Source organism: Nomascus leucogenys, chromosome 4 (genome assembly GCF_006542625.1).
Source record: "Nomascus leucogenys isolate Asia chromosome 4, Asia_NLE_v1, whole genome shotgun sequence".
In the NCBI taxonomy this organism is placed as follows: domain Eukaryota; kingdom Metazoa; phylum Chordata; class Mammalia; order Primates; family Hylobatidae; genus Nomascus; species Nomascus leucogenys.
This window is the reverse complement of record NC_044384.1, coordinates 106,677,828-106,698,823: the sequence shown is the minus strand read 5'-3', so window position 1 is coordinate 106,698,823 and position 20,996 is coordinate 106,677,828. Positions and strand designations below refer to the sequence as shown.

The following is a 20,996-nucleotide window of genomic DNA, read 5'->3' as shown; positions in this document are numbered from 1 at the left end:
CTGTTGTTCCTTTATTAGAGGTGAGGAAACTAAGGCTTGGAGAAGTGGAATAATTTGCCTGACATCACACAGCTGAGGAGTGCCAGAACCACAATGTCAGCCCGATCTGACAGGGCTCAGCTCAGTCCATACATCTGTCCTGCTTCCCACACCAACACCTTAAAACCCAGAGAGGCCCTGCAGGAAGGGGTCTGTTCCATACCGTGACTCAGCATGCCCAAACCTCAGAACCTTTTGGTCACCAGCCACCTACCTTTTCTTAGGGGCCCTAGTGTTGATCTCCCTGATCTAGTCTGACCCCACCATTCTACCAGTGAAGAAGCTGAAGGATATTCAAGGTTCTCCAGGGTGTGTTCACCATGTGGGTCAGACACCCAGCCAAGGCCAGACTTGAAGGCCGCTGACAGCTGGTGGTCGGCCCCCCTGGGCAGTTAGTGAAAAGGGCAGAAAGAAGTCCATCTTGGAGCAAGCATTGTCCTGAGAGGACCTGGCCTCCCATCCAGACACTTGCTGAATGCAAAGAAATGGTTGGTGTTGACGTGGAACTCTTATCACTCAATTCAACAAATATGCCTGTATTTGTACAAGATGTACAAGATGTATTTGTAGAAGATGTACATTTATACAAGATGTAAGATGTTTTTCTAAAAGGAAGATCAGTCATTCTTCAAAAAGCAGGAAGATACAACTCTATAGTCATCTAAAAAGTTGAGGAAATGTTCACTGTATTTATTTTCCTCATTTCAGAGGTTTATTCTCTTGATAAGAATAAATTATATCAATACTATATCAATATTTGTCTTTTTGGTGTGCATCTTGGATGATGGATTGAACTTTGTTTGCTTGGAGCTGGCAATTTAACATCCAGGTTCAAAGGCCTGATAGGTCATTCCTTTTGTTTAATTTTATTTTTTAACTTACTCTTTTTAAAAGTGTGCAATTCAGTAGTATTTTAGTAGATTCACAAAGTTTTTGACCATTACCGCTAGCTAATTCCAGAACATTTTTATCACTCCAAAAGAAATTCTCATACCCATTAGCAGTCATTTTGTATTCCAGCTTACCCCAGGCCCATGGCAATCAAGGATCCACTTTCTGTCTATAGATTTGCCTGTTCTGGACATTTCATATAAATGAATTATACAACATCAATATATGGCCTCTTGGGTCTTTTTTCACTTAGCATACTGTTTTCAAGGCTCATTCATGTTGTAGCATGAATCAGTTATTCCTTTTTAATGACTGAATAATACTCCATTGTGTGGATCTACCACATTATGTTTATCCATTCATCGTTTCATAGACATTTTGATTGTTTCCCTTTTCTGGCTATTAGAATAATGCTGCTTTGAACAATTGTGTACACGTTTTTCTGTGAACATGTTTTCAATTCTATTGGGTATATACCTAGGAATGGAATTGCTGATATAACTATGATACAATGTGATAACTATATTTAATTTTTTGAGGAACTACCAGACTGTTTCCAGGGCAGTTGCACCATTTTACATTCTAACCAACAGAATATGAGTGTTTCAGCTTCTTCACATCCTTGCCAACACTGTTATTGTCCATCTTTTTTATTCTTACCAGTCTAGTGGTATCTCGTGATTTTGATTTCCATTTCCATAATGATTAATGGTGTCAAGCATCTTTTCTGTGCTTGTTGGTCGTTCATATATTCTTAAATAGAGTTTCTTTGGAAAAATTCTATTTAAAGCATTTACCCATTTTAAAACTAGATTGTATTTTTGTTAATGAGTTATAAAGGTTCTTTTGGTATTCTGGATAAAAGTCCCTTTCCAGATATATTATTTGCAAATATTTCCTCCCATTCTGTGGGTTGTCTTTTTATTTTCTCAGTGATGTCTCTTGAAGCACACAAGTTTTTTATTTTGATGAAATTCGATTTGCCTATTTTTCCTTTACGTTTGTTTGTTTTTTCATTTGATGCATATCATAAAATCCATTGCCAGATCAGAATGTGACAGGGGCCAGATAATGCAGAGCCTGTTGCAGACCATTGAAAGGACTTTGACTTATACTCTGAGGGTGCAGAAGAGAACTAATCTGACTCATACTCTAAAGGGATCACTCTTGTACTGAGAACACGCTGTGGAAGGCTACAGCAGAAGCAGGAAGACCTTTTAAGGGGCCACTGCAGCCATCCAAATGAGAAGAGAGGGAGACTTTGGTAGCAGTGAAGGTGACAAGAAGTAATGGACTAAATAATGCATTTTGTGTTAATAATGCATTTTGAAGGCAGAGCCAACAGGATTTGCTGATGGCTTGGATGTGGGTGCGAGAGAAAAGAGAGGTCAATAATGAATCCATAGTTTTGGCCTGAGCAACTTGAAGAAAGAAGATGTCAATAATGGAGTGAAGAAGACTGGAAGAGGAGCCTGACTGAGCAGGAATATCAAGAGCTCAGTTTTGAACCTGTTAGTTATGATCCTTGTAATAATATATCCAGGTGAAAGTGTTGGGTAGGCAGTAACCAGTAGGACATAGGGCTCAGAAGCTCAAGGAGATGTCTGGGAGTCATCAGCATAGAGATGGTATTTGAAGCCATGAGACTAGATGACATCTTGTAGAGAGAAGAGGTCCAAGGACTGAACTGGGTTTAGAAGTCTGGGAGATGTGAAAGAACCAGCAAGGTGGGTAAGAAGAAATAGCCGGTGAGGTCATTTGCAAGTGTGGTGTCCTGGAATCATCTCCAGAAAAAGGCAGTGATCACCCAGGCTAATGCTGCTGAAGAGTCAAGTAAATTGAAGATTGAGAAATGGCCTTTGGATTAGCATAGAGATAACATTGATAAGAGCAACTTTGAGGAGTGACAGGGCAAGAGCCTTACTGGATTAGATTCAAGAAGGAATAGTGATCATCTCAATGCAGTAACAGCATTTGACAAAATGTAACTTCCTTTCATGAGAAAAATGATCAATAACTAGGAATAGAAGGAAATTTCCTTAAGATGATAAAGGCCATATATGAAAAACCCACACCTAACATTATAGTCAATGGTAAAAGACTGAAAGCTATTCCCTCAAGATTAGGCACAAGACAAGGATGCCTGTTTTCACCACTTCTATTCAAGATGATACTAGAAGTCCTAGCCAGAGCAATTAGGCAAGAAAAAGAAATATAGGATTTCAGATTGGAAAGGAAGAAGTAAAATTATCACTGTTCGGCCAGGCACGGTGGCTCACGCCTGTAATCCCAGCACTTTGGGAGGCTGAGGCGGGCAGATCATGAGGTCAGGAGATCGAGACCATCCTGGCTAACACGGTGAAACCCTACCTACTAAAAATACAAAAAAAAAAAAAAATTAGCCAGGTGATGTGGCGGGTGCCTGTAGTCCCAGCTACTTGGGAGACTGAGGCAGGAGAATGGTGTGAACCCAGGAGGCGGAGCTTGCAGTGAGCCAAGATTGCGCCACTGCACTCCAGCCTGGGCGACAGATCAAGACTCCATCTCAAAAAAAAAAAAAAAATCACCGTTCATGAATTATATGATCTTTTATGTAGAAAACCCTAAAGATTCCAAAAAACTGCGAGGAGTTAATAAATACAGCAAAGTTGCAGGATACAAAATCAACACACCAAAACCAATTGCATTTCTGTACACTAACAACAATCCGGAAAGGAAATTAAGAAAACAATTCTATTTACAGTGCATCAAAAAGAACAAAATACTTAGGAATAAATTTAACCAAGGAGATGAAAGACTTGTGCCCTGAAAACTGCAAAACTTTGCTTCAAGAAATTAAGGAAGTCATAAATAGAGATTCTGTGTTTATGGATTGGAAGACTTAATATCGTTAAGATGACACTACTACCCAAAGTGATCTACAGATTCAATGCAATCCCTATCAAAACCCCAATGATGTTTTTTGCAGAAATAGACCCATTCCAAAATTCTTATGGAATCTCAAGGGATCCCAAATAGCCAAAACAATCTTGAGAAAAAAAGAACAAAGTTGGAGGACTCATACTTTCTGACTTCAAAATTGTTACAAAGCTATGGATTTTTAAAATGTGGTACTGGCATAAAGAAATACATAAGGACCAAAGGCATATATAGAGAGCCCAGAAACAAACCGTTTGATGGTGCCAAGACCATTTAATGGGGAGAAAACAGTCCTTTTGACAAATGGTAATGAGAAAACTGTATATCCATATGCAAAAGAATGAAGTTGGACCCTTACATAATATACAAAAGTTAACTAAAAATGGATAAAAGACCTAAACATAAAAGCTAAAACAATAAAACTCTTAGAAGAAAATAGGAGAACGTCTTCATGAATTAGATTTGACAATGACTTATTGGTTGTGATACTGAAAATATAAGCAACAAAAGAGAAAATAAATTGGGCCTTATAAAAATGAACTTTTGTGCATCAAAGGACACCATCAAGAGAGTGACCAGACAACTCAAACAGAATGGGAGATATTTGCAAATCACATATCTGATAAGGGATTAATATCCAGAATATATAAAAAATTTCTACAATTTAACATCAACCCAAAACCTAATTTAGAAACAGGAAAAGGACTTGAATAGACAAATCTCCAAGGAAGAAATACAAATGGCCAAAAAACACATGAAAGATGCTCAATATTACTAGTCACTAGAGAAATGCAAATCAAAACCATAATGAGATACCACTTCCCACCCATTAGGATAGTGTTAATTACAAACAAAAACAACAAAATAACAAATGCTGATGAGTGTGGAGAAATTGGAACGCTTGTGCATTGCTGGTGGGAATGTAATATGGTTCAGCCATTGTGAAAAACAGTTTGATGGTTCCATAAAAGTTAAACATAGAACTATTATATGACCCAGCAATTCCACTTCTGGGTATTTATATACCCTAAATAATTGAAAACAGGGACTCATAGAGATACTTGTACACCAATGTTCATAGCAGCATTATTTACAATAGCCAAAAGATGGAAATGACCCAAATGTCCATCAACAGATGAATGAATAAACATATGGTATATACTTACAATGGAGTAATATTCAACCATAAAAAGGAGTGAAATTCCAACACATTTTACAATATGGATGAACTTTGAAAACATTTTGCTGAGTGAAATAAGCTTGACACAGAAGGACATGTATAATTTTACTTATATGAGGTATCTAGAATAGGCAAATTCATAGCAACAGAAAGCAAAACAATGGTTACCCCAGGCTGAGGGGAGGAGAGGATGGGCAGTTATTGTTTAAAGGGTATGGTGTTTCAGTTTGAAACGATGAAACTGTTCTGAAATGGATAATGATGATGGTTGCACAACATTATGAATGTACTTAATGCCATTGAATTGTATACTCAAAAATTATGAAGATGATAAATTTTATGTATATTGTACCACAATTTTTTTAAAACAGAAAAAGAGAATGGTGAGAAGAGGAATTGGAGACAGCAAGTGGTGATGACTCAAGGAGTTTTCCTACAAAAGGAACAGAGCTCTGGGGCAGTGGCTGATGGAGAAGATGGGAACATGAGAGGGGCTTTGGTTTTGTTTTATTTTTGGTTCAGATAGGAAAATAGCAGCATATTTATATATGTTAATGGCATCGATTCCCATATCCATGGGAAGATTGAAAATTCAAGAAGAAGGGGATGATGAGAGCATTGAGTGCTGAGCCAGAGCAGGTGAGATAGGATCTGATGCACAAGTGGACAGTTTGGCCCCTTAGCGAGGAGCACAGACATCTCACCCCTGGTGAGGACAGGAACAGAAAGATTCAGGTAGGTAGTTGGAGGGGGCTCTTAGAAATTCTTTCCTCAAAGCTGCTTAGTTTTTATAAATCATTAAGAAAAAGGCAAAATACCTCAAAAGAAAGTATGTAGGTTGATAATTCATAGAAGAGGAAACTTGAACAGCCAATAAACATATGAAAAGGCTCGACCTCACTAGTAATGAGGAAAATGCAAATTAAAACTACAGAGGAAAAGGAAAAGGCATGCCACAGACTGGGAGAAAATACTTGCAAAACATATATCTGATGAAGGACTTGTATCCAGAATATGTAAGAGTTCTTGCAATTTAAGAGGACAACCCAATAATACAAGGGCAAAAAGTTTTAACCGGCACTTCACAAGAGAAGATACATAGATAATAGATATGCATTTGAAAATAGACACAATATCATTAGTCATTAAGGAAATGAAAATTAAAACCACAATGAGATACTACTGCACACTTACTAGGATGGCTAAAATTTAAATGACTGAAATTAACAAGTATTGGTGAAGATGTAGGCAACTGCTGATTGTGGAGCAACATGGTACAATCATTTTGTAAAACAGTTTAACAGTATCTTACAAAGTTAAACGTATACTTGCCCCTCCTAGGTGTTTATCACAGAGAAATGAAAATGTATGTCCACATAAACACTTGTAAAAGAATGTTCATAGCAGTATTATCCATAATAGCCCTGTTACAGACTGAATTATGTCCCCCGCAAGGCTGATGTTGAAGCCCCAAACCCCAGTATACCTGTATTTGGAGATTGGGCTTTATGAAGATAAAGTTAACTGAGGTCATAAGGGTGGAACTCTAATCTGATAGAACAGGAGTCCTTACAAGAAGGACTCTATCTGCACATGTACAGAGAGGTCATTTGAGGACATAGCAAGGAGAGAAGGCAAGCCAGGCAAAGGGCCCTCATCAGAAACTGAATTTGCCAGCACGTTGATCATGGACTTCCCAGCCTGCAGAACTGTGAGAAAATAAATATCTGTTGTTTAAGTCATGCAGTCTGTGGTATTTGTTATGGTGGCATGAGCTGACTGATACAACCCAAATGGCCATCCATATTCATCTATGGAATACTACTGTTCAATAAAAAGGAAGAGAGTATTGATACATGCTGTCACAAGGAGAATCATAAAATAATTACGCCAAATGAAAGAAGCCAGACCCAAAAAGAATATATACCGTATGGTTCCATTTATATGTAATTTAAAAGAAAAAAAGGCAAAACTCCAGTGACAGAGGCAGATCAGTGGTTGCTTAGGGCTGGGAATCAGGGCAAGAAGGAACTTTTTAGGGTGATGGCTCTTTTCTACATCTTGACCACAGTGGTCATTACACAACTGTATAAAACTAACATTCTACACTTAAAGTGGGTGAATTTTATTGGATATAAATTGTACCTCAATAAAGCTAGGGGGAACTCAGTAAGATGCCATTGGTGCCATTTCATACAAGATTGGCGAAAGTTACAAAGTTGAACAAGCAAGGCCAATGTTGTGAAGCACTGTGAATTCCCATGTGCTACTGGTGGGAGTATAAATTAGTATAACCCTCTGGAAACATTTTACTATCATCTGACAAAATAGAAGATGTGCCTACTGTTTGAGCCAGCAGTTCCAGTCCTGGAAACTCTCACTTGTGCACAAGGAGACATGAACACACATGCTTGTTGTAGCAGTGTTTATAACTGAGAAAAATGTAAAACAATCTAATATCAATGGAAGAATAGAGAAGTTATAGCATACAGTGTATTGAATACTATACAGTGGCGACAAGCATGAATTACATGGAAAAATTACATGGAAAAAATCTCAAAATCATAATGTAGAGTGAAAAAAGTAGAAGTGCATGTTAAGTATGATAACTTTACCAAAAAATTTAAAACCTTCAAAACAATACTACCTATTATTTTAGATATCCACATGTGTAGTAAGTATTTTTAAATATGCAAGGGAACTTAAATACCAAACTCAGAGTGGTGGTTACTTTTGGGGAGGGAGGAAAGGAAGTTGGGATTGGGAAAGGATATATAAGGGGCTGAGAGCTTCAGTTATAGCCTGTAAAGTTTTATTTCTTGAACTTGATGAGGGAGATGTAAGTTTTCATTACTGTTTTTTTTTTAATTTTTGTAAGGTTTCATAAATGTTTTTAGACAACACTTCACTGATAAATGGGAATGACCACATTGAACAATCATTAGACATGCAAATCTTACTGCTGTTATTTAGCAAGAAAACTCCAAGATTGTCTTTGCTAGCCGATGTGTGCTCTGGGCTCTTTGGGCCTGGGTAAGGAATGGCAGGGCCCAGCCCAGAGTATGGAGGTGTGGTGAATCAGACAGGTTAGGGTGGGAGGTGAGAGAGACCGTGTTGATTCCAGTGGAATTGGCTCCAGGGCTGGACTGGCCAGAGAATTATTACTCCAAATTCCAGAGCCATCCAGTTCCTTTGGGAAACAAGGGTTGGAGGGCTCAGTTTCCCCCAAATCCACTCAACTTTTCATAGATTGAGCTGAGATGGGACCCCAGATAGCCTGGCTGAGAGCCTGTCTTATCTGTACTACTTCTGTGTTCCCTTGCTGGTCTTCAATAGGGTCCCCAAAGTTCTTCTTGCCCGGAGGCCTGCAGCAGTGAGTCCTGACTGTCACCAGTGTGGTCCATCACGGGGCAGCCCCTCACCAGAGTTTAAAAGTCAGTCCCCTATGCAGTTAGACCTAATGCTACACCAGGGGGAAAATTCAAAAGAAAAAAATACACAATTTAGGCAACAGGGTTCCTAGCTGCATTACTGCCTGATAGTCGAGAAATGATTAGGAAAATATGGTAGAATATCATGTGCCCACGAACAGGGATGAGCATTTGAAATAGGCGGATCCTAGACAGTATCCACAAAGCAGCCTGCCAGGCATGGCCTGAAGTGCCAGGTTTGCTCCATGCAGTGTAAACACATTTATGTACAATGGCAAGTGCTAGGAATGGCTTAATGAGAGGTGACTTCAGGGTTTATTGGATTCTTTTATTTTCTCCTATAAAGTTGTTTACATATATAATAAGAGTCAGATTAGAGATGAATTTATAGCTTCAGATACAAGAAGAAAAGATTTTGCTCCCACAAATCTGTGGATGCGTATTTGCTAACTCCTCCCTGTCTCCACACAAAAAAAGGGGGCGGGGATGCATCAGGATGCCTATCTTTATGATTTAGCTCTAAGCTTAGCACCATGAACAGCCGCTGTGGTGCCTAGAGTCTGACAGGGCCTCAGTTGTTCTTTTATCCTTAGAATTGGGGTGTGGATGCAGAGATGGGTTGGGGATTGGGCTTGAATCCCCAAAACCAATGTATATTGGGCTTTCCTTCCAAAAGGGACTCCCAGCATGCGTTGGGAGAAGAGGACACAGCCTCCCCTGACCTCTGCAGGAGGCAGCTGCTCCACAGGCACAGGCACGGGGCCGCTCCCAGGCTTCCACCTGAGCACCCTGTCCTGTTTGCTTACTTATTCATTTATTCATGCATTCCCTCAACTGCTGAGCACTCTGTGCCATGCTATGGGCTAGGGACACAAAATGAGAAGATTCCATTCCTGGATAAGGTCCTCTATGAACTTCATCTTGAAACGTGTCTTCTGTTCCCCACCTTACCTGGTGGTTTTCAGGCTCTTCTTGTCTGCCTTTTCCTCTTTTCCCTCCTCTCCAGCTCCATCATCTGTGGATTAATGTGAAATTTAGACCATGCCAACTTTTCTAGGACAGCACATTCAGAGCCTCCTGTCCCATGGTGGGCCCTGTGCCTGGTCCTCCTGGAGAGCAGAGAGCAGAGGGTCTTGAGTGGGCTGCCTCTGATTCCAATATGCCAGGGGTTGGCAACCAGGTGCTAATGCAATATGGTGGCTTCAGTTCAGCGGCTGGTGGGGGGAGGGGGGTGCTGATGGCCCCAGTGGCCTGTGACTAGACCATGGTGTCAGCTGTGGCCCCAGACAGGAAACGAGAAAAGATGATCCTTTGGGACCAGCTGACAGATAAAATGCCACATGCACAAGGAACTAAATAAGGGCCGACTGCTGAGGCCTGGAAGTTCTGTTGCAGGAAGAGGGAAGGGAGGCTCACGGGGATCCTCTCCTGATGCCCAGGTGGCTGTCTCTCTCTAAGCTGCACTTTTTCTATCTGTGAAATGAGGTTGTTGGGATGGGGGTGTCCTTTGTAAGGTCCCTGGTGTAGCTCATTTCTTGCAGAGAATTTTGAATGCCTTTGCCTGCTCACAGCATCCTACTTCAGACACTTGACCTGTGGCATGGGTGTTATTATTTGCCACCTCCCAGATGAAGAAACAGAGGCACAGAGAAGTAACTTCCCAAGGTCACACAGTGGATCTGTAGAGGACCCAGGATGTAAGCCCAGTTCTGTCGGACCCAAAGTCTATTCCTTTTAGACACTTTTATACTCACTCGGGTACCCTGGATTCTCTGGCCTGGAAGGCACTGGAGAAAGCTCATCTTGCACAAGCCCCTCATTTGTCAAAGATGATGCAGGAAGCCCAGAGAGGTGAAGCAACTAAAACCCGGACCCTCTCACCCCTAGGCCAGGACTTTTATTTAGAGGCTTTTTCCATTTAAGTAGTGAATTTATTCTTAAATAGGTTATTCATGCACATGGTGCTAAATTCTGATGATGTAAAAGGAAATACAGAGAAAAGCAAGCATCCTTCTCGCACTCCTGAGCCTGTAATCATAGGGCCTAGGGCTTCTCTGCAGACCGAGCCCAGCCAAGGCTTTTCGTAAATGTCATGTGCACTTCAGGGCTTAGTTTGTTCTATTATATTTACGGATGCGGCGCTGAGATGCTTGCCTGCAGAACAGCAAAAACCTCTGACTTCATTATTGTTATTCAAAGTAACCAGGGTCATTGCTCTCTGGCTTGCCTTAAAGCCAGCAAAGGCAATTGCCCATCCCTGGGCTTTTGGTCTGGAAGACACCATTGGCATCATTATTCAGTCCCCTCACTTTTCAGGTAAGGAGCTAATGAAGACAACATTCCCAATGACACACGGCAAGTTACTGTGGTTTGGGGTTTCAATGTCCGGAGTCTCCTCTCTTCCTCTGGCATTTCTGCTACTATGCCAGGCTGGCTCCTTTCAATAGACATAACATCATTGAAAAATACCACAAGTGCCCCTGTGGAGAGCAGAGCAGATAGCCATTAAAATTACAAAATCTTATGCTCTTTGGACCAACATTTCCACTTCAAGACATTCAATTCTTCCTATAGATACACTCACATGAGGGTAAAATGATCTCTGTATAACCTTATTCTTTGCAACACTGATTGTAATAGGGAAATATCAGAGGCAACCCAGATGCCTATGGATGGGAGGTGAGTTACATAAATTAGGGACCATCCACACAAACAGAATATGTGCAGCTGTGAAAAGACTGGGGCCACCTCTCCATGTGCAATAGGAACAGCTCCATCTTGCCAGGCGTGGTGGCTCACACCTGTAATCCCAGTACTTTGGGAGGTGAAGGTGGGGCGGATCCCTTGAGCCTAGGCGTTCCAGACCAGCCTGGGCAATGCAGTGATATGCTCTCATTTGTGTAAATAAAACAAAATAATACATTATTTGCTTTGCGGATGCCACTGCCGCCAGGAGCCCTGTAACATCAGCCATCGTCAACCCCACCATGTTCTTCAACATCACCGTCGACGGCAAGCCCTTAGACCTGCGTCTCCTTCAAGCTGTTTGCGGACACGGTTGCAAAGCCAGCAGAAAACTTTTGTGCTCTGAGCACTGGAGAGAAAGGATTTGGTTATAAGAGTTCCTGCTTTCACAGAATTATTCCGGGGTTTATGTGTCAGAGTGGTGACTTCACACGCCATAATGGCACTGGTGGCAAGTCCATCTACGGGGAGAAATTTGATGATGAGAACTTCATCCTAAAGCACACAGGTCCTGGCATGTTGTCCATGGCAAATGCTGGACCCAACACAAATGGTTCCCAGTTTTTAATCTGACTGAGTGGTTGGATGGCAAGCTTGTGGTCTTTGGCATGGTGAAGGCATGAATGTTGTGGAGGCCATGGAGCGCTTTGTGTCCAGGAATGGCAAGACTGGCCAGAAGATCACCATTGCTGACTGTGGACAACTCTAATAAGTTTGACTTGTGTTTTATCTTAACCACCAGACCATTCCTTCTGTAGCTCAGGAGAGCACCCTCCACCCCATTTGCTTGCAGTATCCTAGAATCTTTGTGCTCTCGCTGCGGTTCCCTTTGGGTTCCATGTTTTCCTTGTTCCCTTCCATGCCTAGCTGGACTGCAGAGTTAAGTTTATGATTATAAAATAAAAACTAAATAACAAAATAATAATAGTACATTATTTGCTTCTCAGTGCATACAACATCTCTGGAAAGATCTAAAAGAAACTGGTAGTAGGATTTAACAAGGTGGCCAGGGGGCATTTTTTTCAATTTTGAACCATGTGGATGCATTACGTATTCAAAATGTAAAACAAAAAACTGACAAGCACCTCTTACTTTTTCAACTTGAAGAAAAGGGAAGAAGAAGAAAGCCCCAAAGTCAGTAAAGATTAGCCTGGGTTCCTAGACTTGAGCTTGATAGTAACCAGAATGTCAGGCCACATGTGGTGTAGGTCATAGGGTCTTGGCCTTTGGTCACCCACTGTTAGGCTCATATAACAGATGAGGAGGTGCCATTCTCCATTGTCTGTCCCTTTTACATCAGCTCATCTTGGCTCCTGATTTCCTAGGTCTGATAGGGAAGGTTCCGGGATTTTATTATTTCTAATCAACATCCCCTTCCCAAACCCCGCCTCTTGGCAGCCACAGCAAGGTCACATCTAGCCCAAGATCACATAAAAAGGGCTGTTTCCTCCCCTGAGGACCGACTGTGTGGAAGCACCAGGCATCAGAGATAGAGTCTTCTCTGGCATTGCAGGAGAGAATCTGAAGGGATGATGGACACATCAAAAGGTGAGTGGGTGAAATCTCCATGGAGCCCCACATGCCCCTCCAGCCAGCTGGCCCTAAACCGCTCTCTTGCCTCTGCCGGGTGCCTGGGGCCATTGCTCTCTCACCCTCACTTGTGGCCCTTGTGCTGCCTGCTCTCTGTCTCATCCCTTTTTAAAAAACAAACAAACAAAAAAGACACAAACTTTTCATTTAGGCATAATTTCAGATTTACCAAAAGATTGCAAGAATAAAAAGAATTTCCATATATCCTTTATCCAGATTCCCTAAATTATTACTGCATTTGCTTTACCCTTCTCGATCAATGGACAGATAGATGATATAGACAGATAGATAGACAAATATATACTTTTTGAACTCTTGAGAGTAAGTTGCAGATATTACATTATTAAATACTTTGGTGTGTATTTCCTAAAAGCAAGGACATTCTCTTACGTAACCAATACAATTATGAAGACCAGGACATGTACACCATTTCAATACTGTTATCCAACCCACAGATTTTATGCAGATTTCACCAATTGTCCCAATAATGTCATTTATAGCAGAAGAAAATCCTGGGTCAGGCTTTGCATTCCATCGTTGTGCCTCTTCAGTCTCCTTTGTGTGGAACAGTTCTTCTGTCATTCTTGGAGTTTTGTGACTTCAACAGTTTTGAAGAGTACAGACCAGTTATTTTGTAGAATGTCTCTCAATGCGTCCTGTCCTTTCTCAAGGTCACCTGATGGATTTCCCTACTGCGAAGGGTCTGTCTGCTGCTGTCGGCGGTGTCACTGCTTCTCAGAGTGGGGAATAGCAGAAGGAGGTCATGTGCCAGGTTCTGTGTCCCATGAGGTTGCAGCTGCCTACCACCACCAAGAGCAGACACCAGAGCCCTCAGTTTTACTTCAGGGCGTCTGGGTGCTGCTAGGGAACAACGAGGCTGGGTTTGAACCCCTCTGCCGACTCCCCAGCCCCCAAGCCCTCTGTGACCTCCCAGCAGGGTTTGCTCAGCAGCCTTCTCTCTTGCTTGAGAAGCTGCTTGATAGCCAAGGAATGGCTGCTTTGAAACTCTGCAAAGGGACTAAGCCAGACCCTCCTAGTTTCCAGCTTCTCCTTTTTTGGAGGGTGACATTTCAAAAGAAATCAGACTCTTCTTTTTAGTCCCAAGGCCACAGAGTTTTGAGTTCCTCCTTAGATGGCTGATGCCTCAGCTAGACTCAGCCTTGGAGGGTAAAGAGTCCTTAGGACTGAGAAAGGGTGGTGTGGTGTGATGGGAAGCACCTGCTGATTTGAGAGAAGATTCATGTCTCTACCATGCACTAAATAGCTCTGTGGCTTTGGGCAAGTCACATCAATCCTGTGAAAGTACTATATAAATTACTGAGGACTACCTGATGGAAAGGTAGTCCTGACCTACACTGTCATTTTCAAGAGGCGTGACCTGTTCACTGGGGAGGTTTGATGACTTGACTGAGGTCCCAGCCATGGGTGGCAGAGTTGGGATGCAAACCCAGCATGTGTTCTTTTCATGTTGCACTACTCTGCCTCCCTGCTGAGCACAATTTGACTTTACTCTCAAGATCTAAATCACCAAAGACAGTCATCTCATGGCCACCAGTGTTGGGGTTTTGGTGGGGGGAGCTGACGCTTCCTGAGGTGTCCTTTCTGATGGGCTTGTGCAAGTAACCATCACATGCCACCTTACAACATTAGCAAGTTGTGATGACTCCATGGTGTTTTCATGAATATGATTTCATTTGTTCTTCCAATCACTCTAGGAGGTCAGGACATCCAAATAGGGACCTGGAAGATGGTGATATGTGTGGGATAAAGGTAGGATTTCATACAAATGGAGGAAATGAGAAAGTGTGCACTTTGTGGTATTAGGACAACTGGTTAGTATTTAGAGAAAAACAAAGCCAGATACCTATCTCATGGCTTATCCCACAACTAATCCCAGAAAGGTCAAAGACGACACTGTAAAGGCAATAGAAGAAAATGAAGGCAATGTGAAAAATAATCTTGGAGTGGAGAAGGTGTTACAAAGGAAAATAGAAAACCTAGAAACATAAAGGAAAAGAACAGTAAAACTGACTCCAGAAAAATTAAAAATATGTGTGAGACAAAACCTCCAGAGTCAGAAGGTAATGGAACTGTGAAGGGTAATTTCAACACAAATGAGAAGCAAATGCCATTCTGTAGTATAAAAAGAGCTCTCAGATCTATAAGAAAATGACCAACATCCCAAAATATACATGGACAAAGAGCAGTATTAGGTAGTTCAAAGAAAAAGAAATATAAATTGTAATGTATGAAAAGATGCTCAACCTTACTTGTAACGAGGGTGGTCATGAAATAAAACTGAAACAGCAGGCCAGGTATGGTGGTTCATGCCTATAATCCCCAAAATTTAGGAGGCCGAGGCAGGAGGATTGCTTGAGCCCAGGAGTTCGAGACCAGCCTGGAAAACATAGTGAGACCCTGTCTCCACAAAACAATTTAAAAATTAGCCGTGGCCGGGCACGGTGGCTCATGCCTGTAATCCCAGCACTTTGGGAAGCCAAGGCAGGCAGATCACTTGAGATCAGAAGTTAGGGACAAGCCTGGCCATCATGGTGAAACCCGGTCTCTACTAAAAAATATAAAAATTAGCCAGGTGTGGTGGGGTACACCGGTAATCCCAGCTACTTGGGAGACTGAGGCATGAGAATTGCTTGAACCTGGGAGGCGGAGGCTGCAGTGAGCCGAGACTGCACTCCAGCCTGGGCAACAGAGCGAGACTTTGTCTCAAAAATAAGTAAATAAATAAAAATGAAAATTAGCCAGGCATGGTGGTGCACATCGGTAGTTCCAGCTGCTCAGCTACCAGGTTCAAGGCTGTAGTGGGCCATGATTGCACCACTGCACTTCAGCCTGGGTGACAGGCCAAGACTCTGTCTCTTAAAAAAAAAAAAGTTATATAAAAGCAAAACAGCAATGAGATTTCATTTTTTCATTTATCAGATTAGCCAAGATTAAAAGTTTAATAGTAAATAGCTTTAAAAAGGCATCTTCCCATCTTTTTTAGGAGTATCACTGGTGCAGTCGCTAGAAGGCTCTCTGGCAACATTTACTGAAATTAAAGATGCCCATATCCTGTGACACAGCAATTCTGCTTTGGAAGATTTCTCTTACAAATATTGTCACACATGAGTGCAAAGATACAGGTACAAGGAAGTACATTGTAGCATATAAGATTTTAAACGATCTACATGTCTATGCAGAGGGATAATAGCTACTAAAAACTAACAAGGTTGAGACCAGCCTGGGCAACATAAGGAGACCCCATCTTCACAAAAAATGAAAAAATTAGCTGGGTGTGGTGACGCATGCCTGTAGTGCCAGCTACTCAGGAGGCTGAGGTGAGAGGATTGCTTCAGCCCAGGAGGTCGAGGCTGCAGTGAGCTGTGATCACACCATTGCACTCCAGCCTGGGAAACAGAATGAGACTCTCTCTCAAAAAAAGAAAAAAAAATTAAAAGAAAATAATAACAAGATCTACTTGGGTGGTTAGGAGATAAATTTCAAGACGTGTGTGAGAGAGAGAGGGAGAAAGAGAGAGGGAGAAAGAGAGAGAGAGAAGCAAGGTGCAGAATAGTGTATTGAGAAAGCTCCTGTTTCTGTAACTAAAGTAATGGTTTATGGCAGAGAAAACTGGAAAGATACTTAGATACTTTATAGTGATTTTCTCTGGAGAAAGGATCTGGGAGTCTGGAATGGGAGAGAAACTTAATTTTTGTAATGGGCATTTATTTTTATTTTTCATTTTTTTATTTTATTATTATTATTATTTTTTGAGATGAGGTCTCACTCTGTCACCCATACTGGAGCACAGTGATGCGATCTCGGCTCACTGCAGCCTCCAGTTCCCAGGTTCAAGCGATTCTCCTACCTCAGCCTCCTGAGTAGCTGGGATTACGGGCATGCGCCACATTACCCAGCTAATTTTTTATTTTTAGTAGAGATGGGGTTTCACCATGTTGGCCAGGCTGGTCATGAACTCCTTGCCTCAAGTGATCTGCCTGTCTTGGCCTCCCAAAATGCTGGGATGACAGGCGTGAGCCACTGCGCCTGGCCTCTTCTTTATCCTATTTGTGATTCTTCATGATTCCTAAATAAGAGGATTAATGTCTTTCATTCATTCTGGAAAGTTTTCAACCATCACCTCTTTGCTGCTGCTCCCCATTCTTGATTCTCTCCTTTCAGAACAACTATAGTATATACTTTAGACCTTTTCATCCAAGACTCCACGTCTCTAAACTGCTTTTCATATTTACTTCTATTAATATTTCTCTAGGTTGTATTATAGGTATTTGTTTCCAGTCTATTTTCTAGTTCACTGATTCTCTTTCAGTTATGTCTATTTGCTATTCAACCTGTGAGTTTTTTTCATTTCAAGAACCATATTTTCATTTTTAGAAGTTAAAAAAAATTATCTGGTCATTCTTAATAGTGGCTTATTCCTTTCTCATCGTTTTGATTTATTCTCTTAGGTCCCTAGCCATTTTTGCCTTGGCTATTTTATGGTCTCTCTCTCTCTCTCCATATATATATATATATATATATATATATATATATATATATATAGTTTTTTTTTTTTTTTGAGACAGAATTACACTCTTATTGCCCAGGCTGGAATGCAATGGTGTGATCTCGGCTCACTGCAACCTCTGCCTCCCGGGTTCAAGCAATTCTGCCTCAGCCTCTCGAGTAGCTGGGATTACAGGCATGCACCACCAAGCCTGGCTAATTTTTTTTTTTTTTTTTTTTTGAGACAGAGTTTCACTCTGTCACCCAGGCTGGAGTGCAGTGGCGTGATCTCGGCTCACTGCAAGCTCTGCCTCCCGGGTTCACGCCATTCTCCTGACTCAGCCTCCCAAGTAGCTGGGACTACAGGTGCCCACCACCACGCCCGGCTAATTTTGATTTTGTATTTTTAGTAGAGATAGGGTTTCACCGTGTTGGTCAGACTGGTCTCGAACTCCTGACCTCAGGTGATCTGCCCACCTCGGCCTCCCAAAGTGCTGGGATTACAGGCATGAGCCACCATGCCCGGCCCTATATTTTTTAATATTTTATTTTATTTATTATTTTTTAATATTTTATTTTATTTATTATTTTTTGAAATAAGGTCTCACTCTGTCACCCAGGCTGTAGTGTAGTGGTGTGAACACGGCTCACTGCAGCCTTGACCTCCCAGGCTCAAGCGATACTCTTGCCTCAGCCTCCCAAGTAGCTAAGACTGCATGGGCACATCACCATTCTCGGTTAATTAAAATTCTTTTTTTGTAAAGACAGGGTTTCTCTATGTTTCCCAGGCTGATCTTGAACTCCTGGGCTCAAGGGATCCTCCTGCCTCAGCCTCCCAAAGTGTTGGGATCATAGGTGTGAGCCACTGTGCCTGGTCCATAGTCTATATACATTATTTTATAGTCTGTATATTATCTGATTTCTTGGACGAATACTTGTGTGGTTTCTGCTGAAATAGTGTATTTTGTGTTTTAAAATTTGGGGCTGTAAGCTCATCTTGATTGTGACTTTATCTGTGGGAATTCCATAAAACTTTGGTGGAGAATGAATCACTCCAAAGATTGGCATTTATCCCCTAAACCAGTGACAACTGTGACTACGAGCCAATTTGTGCCTATGAGCCAAGGACAACTGTTTATTTTACTTTCTCAGTTTGGGGGAATCCCAGACCTCTACAGAAAGAGGTGATGTTTGAAATTTTTCATAACTGGTGTGCATTCTGCAGGGGCTGTGCTCCCACAAGCAGTCTGGGAAGGAGACTCTCCAGGAGTGCCTGCTGGCAGGTGGCAGTAGCCTCAGGCAGCAATATGGACACTGGAGGGTGGGGGGATTGATTTATTGTGGCAAAAGGTACAAAGAAAAATCAGCAAAGGGAAAAGGCTGCTGGGGTGAGGTCCTGGGGGAACTAGGCAGGTGCTTCCAAGAGTCCTCTCCAGTGGAGTCACACAGGTTATGTTTAATTCCTTTCGCAATTAGTTGTGACATGTTTTTTCTCTGTGTATCTCATTCATTCGGCAATCATAACTTAATTTTTTTTGTTTTTAGTAATCTCTTATTCTCACCCAGATCTTTCATCTGGAATGGTTGTTTGCAAGAGGGACAAAAGCCTTTTTACAGAAAAATATTTTAATACAATCTAACCAGAATAACACATCATATTCTGGAATTGGTCAGGACAAAATCCTGAATTTTCAAAAATTTTCAAAATGGTAGGTCGGGTGTGGTGGCTCATGTCTGTAATTCCAACATTTTTGGAGGCTGAGGCAGGAGGATCGCTTGAATTCAGAAGTTTGAGACCAGCCTGGGCAACCTGATAAGACTTCATCACCACAAAAAATAAAAAAGCCAGGTGTGGTGGTGCACACCTGTAGTCCCAGCTACTCTGGAGGCTGAAGTGGGAGGATCCCTTGAGCTCAGGAGGTCGTGGCTGTAGTGTGGCTGGAGTTCACAGCACTGCACTCCAGCCTGGGTGACAGAGCAAGGCCCTGTATTAAAAACAAAAAAAATTCAAAGTAAGCTTAAATAATCTCTCACTATTTTTTGTCCCGATCATTTATTCATTGAACAGCCTAGAAAAGGTCAGTCCCCTTCTGGGGAAAGCTGCATTTAATAATCAAACTGCCTTACCAGGAAGAAGGAGAAGGAAATTGTATTAGTTTATTTTCTGTTGCTTATAAAAGAATACCTAAAACTCAGGTAACTTATAAAGAAATTCATTTATTACAGTTATGGAGGCTGAGACTCCAAGGTCGAGGAGCTGCATCTGATGAGGGCCTTCTTGCTAGCGAGGACTCCTTGAGGAGTACCAAGGTGGCACTGGGTGTCACATGGTGAGCTCAGGTCTTCCTCTTCTTATAAAGTCACCAAGATCCTCTTAAATGAGTTTTTTCTCGTCATTTTAAGAGTCCCACTTGACCCACTCAAAAATATACATACAGGCTGGAAAATCATAAGCTTCTAAAGCTGACAATTTCACAAGAGCTCATTAGCAACTAATGCTAATTTTAGTTTAAAAGCAACTTTGCTTTTTAAAACTCCAAAAGTATATCTCCATCTGGAGATTGCCTGTCTTTTATGTTGCCTCCTTTTTTCCAGAGGCTTCATAGGCAAAAGCTATAGCAAAAATTATCCATTGCAGAGATTTTGTTTTTTAATACTCAAATAATTTAAATTCCAACCCACACACTGGTGGCAAAAAACAAGGACATTGTATTCCACTGACACTTTTTCTTTGCAGGTTTCCCTGATCATCTTGCATTTATGACGCTGCAAGCATTAAACTGCTATATCAATTTTGACCATCTATCCAAGTGCAATAGCTACAAAATAAAAATACAAAGGTTTTTTTTTTTTTTTTTGAGTTGGGGTCTCACTTTGTTGCCCAGGCTGGAGCGTTGTGGCTATTCACAGCTGCAATCATAGCTCACTGCAGCCTCGAACTCCCGGGCTCAAGTGATTCTCCCACCACAGTCTCCCAAGTAACCAGGATTACAGGTATGTGACTCCAAAGGCATTTTTTTAAGACAGCCCCAATGTGGCTTCCTGTAGTTCCAGGACTCCTCCAGCCTCCCAGATCTGCCTTTAAGCAGTGCTCAGGTCACAGAGCAGTGCCCAGGAGAGGGTGAGGGAGGAGACTCCAGTATTGCACATCTGTTACGTGCTGTATGTTGGTTTCTTAGGGCATTCAAGTGACCAAAAATGGGGTTGCTTAAAACAACAGCAATTTATTATTCTCTAGTTCTGGAAGATAGACATCCAAAATCAAAATGTCAGCAGGGTCCTGCTCTTGCAGAAGCCTCCGGTGGAGAATCTTCCCTTGTCTTTCCTGGTTTCTGGTGGCTCCAGGTGTTCTGTGGCTTGCAGCTGTGTAACTCCAGTCTCTGCCTCCATCTTCACATGCCCCTCCCCTTGCCTCTCCATGTCTCTTATAAGAACACTTGCTATTGGATTTAGGGCCTACCTGGATAATCCAGGATAATATAATCACAAGATCCTTAATCACACCTGAAAGTCCCCTATTTCTATAAGGTCACATTCACAGGCTCCAGGTGGAGATATCTTCTGTGGGACCACCATTCAACCCACTATATGCCCATCTGCCTAACATTAATGATGGCCTGCATTTTATCGAGTGCCTACTGTGTGCCAGGCATGTGCCAGGCACTCAATGTGCACATTAGCCACCAAGGGAGGGA

The 20,996-nt window shown here is 41.8% G+C and overlaps 1 protein-coding gene and 1 pseudogene across 1 annotated transcript in view; both read left to right on the top strand.

Annotated features, from left to right (window-relative positions):
- The first annotated feature begins 524 nt into the window (after nucleotides 1-524).
- On the top strand, nucleotides 525-12,007 carry LOC100607884 (annotated as a pseudogene).
- Nucleotides 12,008-12,663: 656 nt separating this feature from the next.
- Nucleotides 12,664-20,996, top strand: part of TGM4 (transglutaminase 4) — a 39,592-nt gene continuing 31,259 nt past the window's right edge. Inside the window, exon 1 of the mRNA XM_003256960.4 lies at nucleotides 12,664-12,753. Coding sequence (XP_003257008.2) covers nucleotides 12,735-12,753 — 19 coding nt within the window. The 5' untranslated portion in view covers nucleotides 12,664-12,734. The remainder of the gene's footprint in view (nucleotides 12,754-20,996) is intronic.